The sequence below is a fragment of the Lepisma saccharinum genome, chromosome 7 (assembly GCF_977018435.1).
Source record: "Lepisma saccharinum chromosome 7, izLepSacc3.1, whole genome shotgun sequence".
NCBI lineage: Eukaryota > Metazoa > Arthropoda > Insecta > Zygentoma > Lepismatidae > Lepisma > Lepisma saccharinum.
This window is the reverse complement of record NC_139235.1, coordinates 73,649,705-73,661,713: the sequence shown is the minus strand read 5'-3', so window position 1 is coordinate 73,661,713 and position 12,009 is coordinate 73,649,705. Positions and strand designations below refer to the sequence as shown.

General features: G+C 40.6%; 1 protein-coding gene across 3 annotated transcripts in view; it reads left to right on the top strand.

Moving 5' to 3' along the window:
• IRSp53 (Insulin receptor substrate 53 kDa) overlaps positions 1–12,009 on the top strand; it is a 774,518-nt gene that overhangs the window by 637,821 nt on the left and 124,688 nt on the right. For all 3 annotated transcript variants that reach the window (XM_083125425.1, XM_083125426.1, XM_083125424.1), the window contains exon 4: positions 4,554–4,615. In XM_083125425.1, the coding sequence (XP_082981551.1) occupies positions 4,554–4,615 (62 nt within the window). The remainder of the gene's footprint in view (positions 1–4,553; positions 4,616–12,009) is intronic.

Genomic DNA, 12,009 nt, shown 5'->3' with positions numbered 1-12,009 from the left:
CAACAATAGCGCCATCTATGATCCGTCATGCTACTCTTTCGCCATCTTGAAATATTTTATTTATCTCCACTCATTTGTCATTCCAGACATATTGTACATGATAGTAGACAAATAACCCTAATTCCGTTTAAGATTTTAAAGTTGAATTCAAAATGGTGCCATAGAAAAATGGCAATTTTCATTCTACGTATTTATATGCAGCAATGCCTCACAGAATTATGGTTGCCACTTCCATTGAGTTTTTCTATCGAAAACATACTAAAAGCGATAGTACACCTTGGAAACAGAATCATGATTTCGCTATGACAAATTTATATATTTGGCTTGGAGGAGTTTTCTTCCGGTTTCTCCAACGTAAAGTTGATTTTGTCGATTCATTCTTGGACACCCTATAAAATTGCCTGAAAATGAAGAAAAATGAAACCACAAACAATACTCAAATTTGCCTATTTATTCTTGGGCACCCTGTAAACTGCCTGAAAATTAAGAAAATTGCACTTTTGCAGTTAGCAAAGTTTGAGTAATATTTGTCCATCGGATACCTTATAACATTTTCTGAAAAAGAACAAACTTGCACTTTTACAGTTACCAAAAAGTAACTGAAATTTAGCCAATTATTCTTGGATATCCTATAAAACTTCCAGAGCACTGAAGAAACCAATTGTAGCTTCTCTTTACTACAATAAACTTTTCAGTTGCCATTTCGGAGTTTTTCCTCTCTAATACGATCTTCTCTCGTAAGAAAAGCGAAGCGAAACCCTTCGGAGACTATCCCAAAAGGGGAGATGTGAAGAAGTTGCAGGATTAGCGGGAGGAGGGGGGGGGGGATGCTCTTGGAAGAGACCAAGGAAGCCATAATCAAATTAGCTGTGATGCATCCTGCTTCTCTTAACCGCCGCCTCGCGACAGAGGAGGAAAAAGCCAAAGGAACAGGCCTAGCGACTCGATAAGGAATCGTCGAATGTTGAGAGACCGTCGTAGTCAATGCGGAGGCGACATCTGCCGTACATTTGCAAAAAACCCTCAAGATGCAGTGTTGCCAACTGTCATGGTTTTAAACTACACTCTGTCGCGGAAATCTCTGGAGTAGGCGAAGGAAAACAAGTTCTCTGCGCAACTATAGATATTTTCTACTCTTACGGCGGGCGCTCTATATGCTGGAAAGGGAAGTGGATAGCGAGGAATACGCAGCAGCGGTGGCGCCGAGAGTTACGACGTCGAGGGGAGGAACTACTACGTGCACCTCGTTCTACAGCCTGTTGCGGATTGGTCGTTACCCACTTCCCTTGCCAGAATATAGAGCGCCCGCAGTAAGACTGGATGAGAGCTATGTTGACTAGTGGAACATCATTATGGAGCCGGCTGTAGCCTTGAATCGCTAGTCAACTTCTTGCTGCAATTAGGCTGTAGTGTATTGCTGCTTACGTCAGTGTTCGATGCGGAAGCAACCAATAAGAATCACGTTGTTTAACTCTCGCGTATGTGTTATCTATACAACGTGATACAGATACACCTTACTTGAATGCTTTGTAAACTTAATGAGGACCTCCCGATTGTATTGTGGTAATGCTCCTATCTTGTTACCAAGGAGACCCAGGTTCGATCCCTAGTGAAGACATAGCGCACAGTGGTTCGGAACTAACTTAAAAGTGTATATCTCGTCCCTATTAGCCCATCTGAGCATAATGTAGACTTTTGTAAGAATAACTAGAAACCCCTTGATTCTCTTTTGCAACTTAAATCTAGTTTTGTGAGGCAACTGAAGAAATTTTAAAGCCCGTTTTGTTAAACTTGCGCTCTTAAGTAATTCAAAAAACATTACATAGTTTCTCTTCTGATTTCTCTCTTCATTTATTTTAGGCCCATTCTATATTCCTAGCTTATTCGCCGCGATGAGGATGTATGGATGAAAGAGATAAAGGAACACACGAAGTAAATCAGCCCTGTCTTACCCTACACTGACTCGGGAATATGTGGAGCAAGGCCCGGAACAGAGTGGATTTAGCGTCGCTTTTCTGCAACTTTTGGACAATCGCGACGATGAGGATGGGTGATGATGTGATAGAATTGATGAACCGACCCTCATCGAACATTCTTCTTCCCAGGCCAGGAACACTAGAATACTTTTCAGCCCTTGGGGCAAAATTTAATGCTTTTTCTTGGATTTATGCGCTTAATTACATCACTGGTTCACAGCGCTGTTTTACTTCCCAAGAATTTTCCTGTCAATTGAAGTTTTGCTCAAATTCTCTGTATCACCAAGCCGAAAACTATTAAAATGTAACACCTTGTAGAATGGGATGCATTCCGAAACAGCAAGCTTTCTTCTAAATATCTGACAGACACGATTAACTTTACCAAAGCTCGACATATATATCGTAGGTTTGCAACACTGTCCGGATTCTTCATTTGAATAATTCTTCCCGCGCCAGGAGCACAGTTCCCGGAAAGAAATGACATGATCCCGTGGGACATCAGCGCAGTTGATCAGCTGAAAAGTCTCTTCGGGAGTTGATGGTAATTCTTCCTCCGAAACAAGCTTCCTCTATTTTTTGCTTCCAACTCTCTCTCTCTCTCTCACTTTCTCTCTCCTTCTGTTTTGTGGGTTTTCCCTGTCGCTGCTAAATAATTTAACCCGATTTAAAGTCTCTGCTGTACTTTCCCTTCGAGCGCAGAATTGACGAGAACTCTGTGGATGGAGAAGGTAGGCAAGCGAATAGCTGCCGGAGTGCTGCTTTCAAGAACAACGTTTATTTGTGTGTTTAAATCCACCCCCTTTTGGGCGGGGTCAGATAGGCTAATCGTGGTTTTTTGGCAATGGATTTCTTTGGATGCATTTCAAAGGAGAGGAAAATATAAAATGTTATCAGGTATGATTTGCCTCAATTGTTAAAGGTTGGCTTCTATGAGTCACTCACTCTCTCGACCAGGTTCGTTAACTCTATCCTCTTCCTCTCTTTCTCTCTCTATTCTCGTTCTCTTCTTGCATCTGCCTATTTCTTCCTGTGTTCTCACTATTTCTCTTCGTGTCCAGTTCTCTCCGCATTCTCACTCTTGTCATTTTGTATCTGACTCTCTGCTTTCTTGTTGTGTCTCCCTTTGTTTCTTTCTCTCTGCCTACTGCATCTCTCTCTTTTTATCTATTCTTCCTCTCTCTGCTTTTTCTATTTTGTATCTTTCGCTTTCTCACTGTCGTCTCACTATCTTAATCCTGTCTTTTTCTCTCTATCTTGGTACTCACTATCTCGCATTTTTATCTCTCTCTTTTTTGTTCTCACTACCTCTTTCTCTTTCTTCTGCATTCTCACTATCTCTCCTTTTCTCTCTCATATCATTATTTCTTATATTGTCTGTTTCTCTATGCCTATGTGGCACAATTGGCAGAGGGAAGAAGAGTTTACAGGATTCTTGTTGGGAAACCTGATGGTAAGAGACCTGTAGGAAGGCAGAGACGAAGACTGAGGGTTACGGTTGAGATGGACCTAAAGGAAATCTGTAAGGATGGAAAAGATTGATTTCATCTTGGCCAGCATAGGGACAGATGGAATGCTTGTGTTGCTGCAGCCATAAACCTTCGGAGGGCTAGAGAGTTAGTTAGCTCTCTGTGTCTCTTGTTATTTTCTTCTCTTTCTGTTTTCTCAATGTCTCAAATATTGACTCTATCTGCCTCTCTTCCCTCTCTCTATCTTTTATCTCTTTCACATTATTCCTCTATCTACACTCATTTCTCTCTCTATTTCCTTCTCTCCTTCCCCTTCATAGAACCTAACATAACTATTGGCTGTATTAAGTTATGTTCTTATCCCAATATTCAGAATGATATTCCTGTCGCTATACGCGATAGAGACGATATATATATATATATATATATATATATATATATATATATATATATATATATACGTTACTTTGATTGCTACTCGTAAGTTAATAATTACCGACTAATTTATTACTGAAATTTAAAATCGTCATTCCAGGTTTGTTTATGAATGTTATGATCTTTTATGAAAATAATGTGTCTGTGTGATGAGTATGATTGGTTAATCATTGCCTAGTCTGTTCAATAAAAACACAGTCAAGCATTGGCCATGACGTAGAGCAGAGGCGTCTCGTGAACGAATGCGGTGCATGCTGCGCATGCGTCAATTGTGGGGAAAGGACAGCTTGCTCTGCTACGACATTCATGAGCATTTATACATTCTAATTTCTTCATATAGGAGAAGCTTTTTATTTTACACGAGAGCGCTCAACTAAGGTTATATTACATTTCTTGGATCTGAAGTGACGCATGCGTCAACTGTGGAAAATAATTATTACTTTCTTTCACTTCAGATCCAAGAAATGTAATATAAGCTTAGTTGAGCGCTCTCGTTCAAAATAAAATGCTTCTCCTATATGAAGAAATTAGAATGTAGAAATGCTCATTAATGTCGTCGCAGAGCAAGCTGTCCTTTTTCCCACAATTGACGCATGCGCAGTATGCACCTCTGACGTAGAGTCTTGCGATTCTGCGTTAAATCTTATTTTATCTCTGTTTCTCATTTTCGTTCCAGGTTCCGCCCTGATGCAGATAGTCGAAGTGTACAGGGAGATCCAGTCTCAACAAATGAACATTGTAAGTTGACACTCCCTCATTTTTATTGTTAGCGATTAAGACAGGGTGGATAAAAATCATAATTTTTTATTTAAAAAAATCATTTTTGATGATTTATTATTTAAATCGCATTTTTAAAATTTAAATAAATTTTTATTTTAAAAAAACGCGCTTAAAATGTTGTGTGTGTTAATGAAACTATAATATATTCACTAACTTTTCTTCCAGTCAAAATAAAACATTCTGGATGTATTCTATAATTGTAACTTAAAATATTTTTATAGTCTCTGTAGCTGAATTTTGGCACTTTTTTTAATGATGGTTTCAAAAACATCAGCTGCCATCTTTATTTACAATTTAATGATATAGACATGATAAGTATTTTGTATATTTTTGTACACAAAATGTTCGCTATTTTTGCCTATAAAAATTATTGAATTTTAAATCAAGAGAAGTGTAAGTGTGTTTGCTGTTTACATATACATTTCCCTTCGTATGAACTTCACCCCATCAGTATATATATTTTGTTTCCCTTCTTTTCTTTAAATTATTACGAGAACAATGTAGTTTCACTAAAAGTGATTCTGGCATCTACAAAATCCTTATGTACATTATTCTATGAATTATTTATTTCAAGCGATTTAAGTCAGTGATTTAAAAAAAATATCACCTACATTAATTCTTGATTTAATTCGCGATTTAAAGCAACCTGATTTAGACCAGTCCACGTTGGTGTAAACACTCTGTTCTGTTAATGGGTAGTAAGTATGATTTCCTATTTACGTGTCTTGCAAATACAGAAAATAGTTATAATTCCCCTGAAGCCTTACTCATCACTTGGCATTTTATCCCAAAATTTGAGTTTGTTACAGGGAACTTCCAAATCGAAGCGAAACGGGAGTTTCACACTGAAGTGACCAGCGACACGTGTCGCTTGAAGATTTCACCAATCCAACGCACTCTTGTGCTTGGTCCCAAAGCTGCTTGAAAGAAAGCATTCACAGAGCATGCGCGAACATGAACAAGAAACGCTATTGGGAAAATGACGCAGTCCGAGCGACACGTGCAACTTGTGGGGTTGGTCTCCAGGATGGCTTAGAGGCAACGCCGTCGCCTTGTAATCGAAAGGTCCCGGGTTCGATACCCGGCGGGGTACAAAGTGGTTCGGATCACATTTAAACTGCAGGTTGTCACGATTAGCCTTTCTGTGCATAAAGTGGACGTCAAAGTAAACTCCAACGAACCACGAGACACATGTCGCTTCGGTCTGAAAGCTTCTTGAAGTCCACCTTATGCACAGAAAGACTAATTGGGACTGGACCTACAGTTTAACGTATGATCCGAACCACTATGTGCTTCCACCGGGTATCGAATCCGGGACCTCTTGATTATTAGGCGACGACGTTATCACCACGTCAGCGTGGAGACCGCCCCTCAGTATATGAATTCTTTGGCCATATGGGAAAAGCCTACCTCCGTAGCGAAATGGTTAGCACAGCGCGCTACGACGTCGCGGGTTCGAATCCCGGCCTGGGCATGGATATTCCAACAGTGTCCCTCATCAACCATCCTCATCTTCGCGATTAGCCAAAAGTGGCAGAAACGCGAAGTAAAGTAGATCAAGTTCAGCATCGAAAGACATGCGGGAAAGAAGTATGCACGATATCATCTTGGAACCCCTTCGTGAAAGTTAACACTTTAGCTACGCCTAAGTTCTGAACTTCAAGTTTGACCTCTGCTCTGAAAGCACACAGCTCTTGTACGTACAGATGCTCCCATCTCGGCCCGGGCATCATCACTTTCAAGATCGGAGACAGATCGGGAGAAATTAAACGAATGAAACCTGGTTTCTGATTGGCGGAACTCCACTTCCAGACTCTTATCCGCGATTCCCATTAAAACCTTACGACGAGAAGGGAAAGGGGGGGGGGATTATGTAACGCGTTGATTTGCAAATACGAAATATTCCGCAGCTGAGCATGCCGGGAAGAAAGATATTAATCAGGGAAAGCTGATTAATCTTCGTGGTTTTCGTGGAATTTATGCCCGAGCGAGTCCCAAAAAGGTGTAAAAGATTTATGTTGTAATTATGAAGCAGTGTGGTTATTAATGGTTGGATTCGGTAAAGGCGTTTGTTTTGATTATCTTGGGAATTAACAGTTCAGCGTGGCGGATGGTAGTGTTCTCCAGGAGAGAGAAGTGGATTAAGATTCTCGGGTGTTTTCTGTGATTCTACCACATTTGCAAGTAGAGCTGCTTTAATTACCCCTAACTGCTTGTATAGCTGTGGAGAGTAATGTCTGTACTACACGAGGCTATAGCCTGTCCCAGCTAACTGTAAAGCAAGGCCGGTCATAGCGTGAGAGAAGCGAGGGAAATTGAGTGGCCAAAGCGAAGCAGCTCCACGCAATTCCGTTCCTCTTACGTGTTCATTGGTGCAGCCTTCTCCCGTCTTGCGCAGACTTGTTTTCGTGTGCCTGCTCCACAGTTAGCTGGGACAGAGTATAGATCTTCTACTGGATTTTCCAGCTGGACTTGGACTAGTTGTGTGGTAATGGTTCAGCTGCTAGTTTTCACCTCACACGATACTCGTTACGCTACTTGTCGGTATATTTTGGCATTGCGCAGATCAGACAAGACGAACGATTTGAAGAACCTTGTTGGAGAAGAGCTACTGCTGTTATTAAAAATTAAGAAAAGCATGGACTAGAAATTGGCTCGAGAGAAAATATGGTAATCATTGTGTACTGAACAGGCTTTTTAATGAACTCGGGTGTACATATCCATACAGGATTCATTCATAAAAACAATAATAATAAACTAATACACTTCAGCGGCGGCTCAAGGGGTAGAGCCACCGTGCCATGGCACTACCCTCGGAAGAAACGCATACGTCGCCAAGTAAAGTTAAATGAATACATTGATAGTTTGCAGACAAGGAGATTCGAATCTTGCAATCGGTCAAGCTGACGCGACGACCGCCCCAACGTCCTCACTGCATCGCCACCTGTTTCGTTCGTACCCTCGCGAAGCAACAGTCCGTGCCGCGGAAGAGCTGGCCTAACCCATGGACCTAACCAAGTTGACACACGTGCAGAGTGTTGAAGAAGTCTCAGCGAGGAACATTTCCACCATGAGCCGAGAACAAAGTGGCAGGGGGCGGGGTTAGCCCATACGAAACCGTGTCCGTCTTCGCTTGGCACGGCGAGGGAACTTTCGCAGTGTTGACACAGTTGCCACCTTCAGATAAAAGTCGCTAAATACGACTGATTTGTAAGACCCGTTGGGGAAGTAATTTCTGACTACTTTTGGAGAAACGAACCTAATATTTTCCCAAAGTTAAATGAACATTTTTGATAATAGAAAGATGCACCAAGAGGGCCATCCAGACTTTTTTAAAAATATAAAAGTAAAAAATCCTATGATGCGAGTTTCCTTTGGCATTTCGACAATTTCTTTTCATAACAAAGATATTTTCGACATCCAGTTAGAATACGTGTGCATGGGGGAGGAGGAGGTGATAGGAGTTATTTTTCCTTTCCTCTTGTAATTGTTATATTTTTAGGGAAGTGTCCTGTAGTGTATAAAGATAGGTTAGCGAGTGAAGATGAATCGGATTAGTACGTTATTACTTAAACACATGTTGTTTTCCACGTTACCAAACAAGGATAAACATCTTGGTCAGTTACGCAACCACAAGGAGGGGGCATTCCGGAGGTTTTTTTTTCTATTTTGTTGATGACGTTGGCACTACCCATCATAGTTGCCGCCGGCCGCTAATGCTTGTAACAGTAAGGATTTTCATTATCGGCTAATCATATTTGTCGCCTACAAATCTCAGCGCTTTGCATAAATACCTAAATATTAATGAACTGAACACGAATGCACTTCAGCTCTCTTGCTTTTTCTTTTTTCGAGAAGCGATCAAAAACTACCAACACTCGCAAACCACAGACAAAATCTTTCCTGTGGCAAACTCACAGATTATCTTCACATGGCTAAGCTTCCGCTTTGATTGGCTGTTTCACAGAATCTAGCAGGGAAAGCCAGTTGCAATTAGAACACGGTCTGATCGTCAAAATCAGTCAAGCAGCCAGCCTTTCCGGGCAGATGCCAGTCCAGCGCCAAGTAGGGCATTCCTTCTGGAAATCTAACTCCGTGTGATTCGGATTTACTTAAAACTCTTTTAGACGCGTCATTTTCTGTAACATGCTTAGACGCGTGGGATACACCTGACCCCCAATCCTATAACTATCTTTAAGGTATGGAATACTTCGTGAATTATACTGCGCATGCATGCTGAACGTTCTTAGATCTTCATCTAAGATCAGCTGCAATTTTCTACTGCATTACGCAACTAGTTTTAGAACAAACACCGAGGAAAAACGTGTACTGCCTTATGAATTCTCTATTTCAAATGCGTACGTAAACAGTTAATGATTTAACATTTTCATCATAAGTTTCATCCTTTCGTGTCCTGATTAAGCGTAACTGATCAAGCGTAAATAAATAAAAAAAAATATATGACTGAAATCCTGGTTCTAGATTCTTAATTTTCATTTATTTCAAATCGAAATGAATGAAAATTCCAGCATCTCCATCCACGTAATGAACTTTGAGGTTTGTGGGATCAAGCCAAGAATCTTAACCATTATGCTTGGGGGATGTAGTTTTCTCATTCATTCATCCTCACTGGTGAGCACTCGCCCTTGGCAGATAACTTAATGGTAATGGGCGAGAGGTTACTTTACACACTTAGAAATGGCACAACATTAAGCATTTGGATTTATACCTTCAAGTTTAGATCAACATGGTTAGAGAAGGATGTTACCTGTCTATTCGATGATGAATAGTTCCTCGGAGAAGACTCTTAGACTTGCGCTATACGGGCTCGCACAAGCTCCCCGATCTTTCTCGTTCTTCGATCCAAAGCAAAAGATCCCCACGTCGGCCGTTACACAATAACTTATCCTTTCTTCCACCACCTGGTTATTGCTCCCTAATCCAAGTTGATCAGCAACTTAATTCCAATCAACCAGGAGGATTGATTTAATACTGACCTAGCATTCTTTGAATGCTTGAGAGAGTAACGGCCGACAAAGGAGGTTATTGCTTCTGGCTTGCTACATTAATCAGGGAAACCTGTTACGCAGTGTACAACTATACCGCACTCAAGTGCGGTATAGTTGACAATGTTGCAATCTCGTAATGATGGTACCCCACGCGCCTAACAGGGTTAAATCATCAAATTTCTACGAGGTGAGTTAAGATGTTTGCTTGCGAAAGTAACTGCACTGCGGCAGAGTTACTTCTTGGTTATTTTTCTCATAGTCTCCCCAACTATCATGTAAAAGCATTGATCTCTTCACACTCACTTAGCCCACCTTCGTGGCGGAGTGGTTAGCACAGCGCGATATGACGCCAGAAGTTCCGGGTTCGAATCCCGGTCTGGGCACATGAGTGTTCTTTTAGAAAGTACCTTCATCAATTTCATCATATCATCACTCATCCTCATCTTCGCGATTCGCCAAAAGTGGCAATCAAGCAATTAGTCTTCACACACACCGATGCAATATCGCAGGAAGGAGGAATAAGTTTTGACAGCATCCGAACGCAGACACTAATAGACTTGGCAAGTACAAAAGTTTTGCAACTCTATCACATTAAAAAAAAAAAACGTGATGATGCCGGTAAACAAGGAAACAAACAAATGACTGGAGTTCGTTGAGTGGTTGTGTTGGTTTGGCGTTGAAGGTTCCTCGGTATATAATAGTTAAATTCAATAGCTTATGTCAGGCCAGAAATAACTTCGGTTGCGTATACTTAAAATGTTTTTGGGTTCATAAAACGTTACATGGCGTTACCACTTGTTGTATAGCTGCTTCTTTCCCTCCCCAGAGTCTCTCTCTTCCTCTTCCCCATTCTTTCTCTACGTCGCCTGATTTTCTCTTTCCCTCCTTCTCTCTCTGTGTCCTTACTCTCCTTCTTTTCTCCTCTTGTCTCTCTTTTTTGATCATCTCTCACTCCGATTTTTATGTTTGCCTCTTCCATTTCCTCTTACTCCTTCTCAACATCTCTCTCTTCTTCTTCCCATTACTCCTTCTCGACATCTCTCTCCTCTTCGTCCCCTTACTCCTTCTCAACATCTCTCTCCTCTTCTTCCCCTTACTCCTTCTCAACATCTCTCTCCTCTTCTTCTTCTTACTCCTTCTCAACATCTCTCTTCTTCTTCTTCTTACTCCTTCTCAACATCTCTCTCCTCTTCTTCCCCTTACTCCTTCTCAACATCTCTCTCCTCTTCTTCCCATTACTCCTCCTCAACATCTCTCTCTCCACAGCCAACACAAGCCACTCCACAGTAATGTACCGGCCCCCCGTGGCGGAGTAGTTAACACATCGCGCTACGACGCCAGGGGTCCCGGGTTCGAATCCTGACCTGGGCATGGATGTTTGTGAGTGTCCATTCATCAATTTCATCATATCATCACTCATCCCCATCTTCGCAATTAGCCAAAAGTGTAAAAAAAACGAAGTAAAATGAAACAAATCAATCAATCAATCCACAGTAATGCCTTCTAGAACCACACAGAATTGCAGCTTTCTAAAGAACAACCGCTAAAGGCAATCACAAATTTGAATTGAAGTCCTTGCGCGCAATCGTGATGAGGTTAAATATTCTGGTAATTCATATGTAAATATGCAACAATTATTAATATAATTTAATTATTGGTTCCATAAAATAAATAACTTTTTCTGGAACAAAAATAGCAAATATAATAAGAATGCGTGGATTTAATGTTTTGTTACATTTAATAACAATACTACAGTGTAACCTCGATTTTACGTTCCCGTGTTTTACATTTTCACATTATACATTCAAGTTTTATGATTCAAATAAATGCAACATTTTATAAAACGTCAGAATTCTACATTTTCTCGCATTTTAATTATTTTCACCTTGCATTTATCTCCCCTGAAGAATAAAGTGGATACATCTTTGTAAATATATACGTTTCTTACTAACACCTGAATTCAGTAATGGACGGAACCCCTCCCTTTAAAGCAGGGTTTAACACATTGACTGCCACCATGTAACTGAAAATGTATCTCTTCTGGGCCAATCCGATTTTCTTGGTACTGACCGACTGTGAATGAAATGTGTATGTATAATATCTCAATACAATTGAAATTAAGCCCATTGTTGACGTTTTTGTGGTGTGTATGCATTTCTATACACGCGGCGTAGGTTTTCAATTTGACGTTGTATGCCACGTGTATATGATCTCATACACGTAATTATTCACTTTGTGTTACCACATTTTGTCTTGTTCTTTCCGAATATCACGCTGTTTTAAATTTTTTTGGCGATCAAAGTACCAAAATTATCAGACTACTGGAGCACTAGTGCTTTGTTT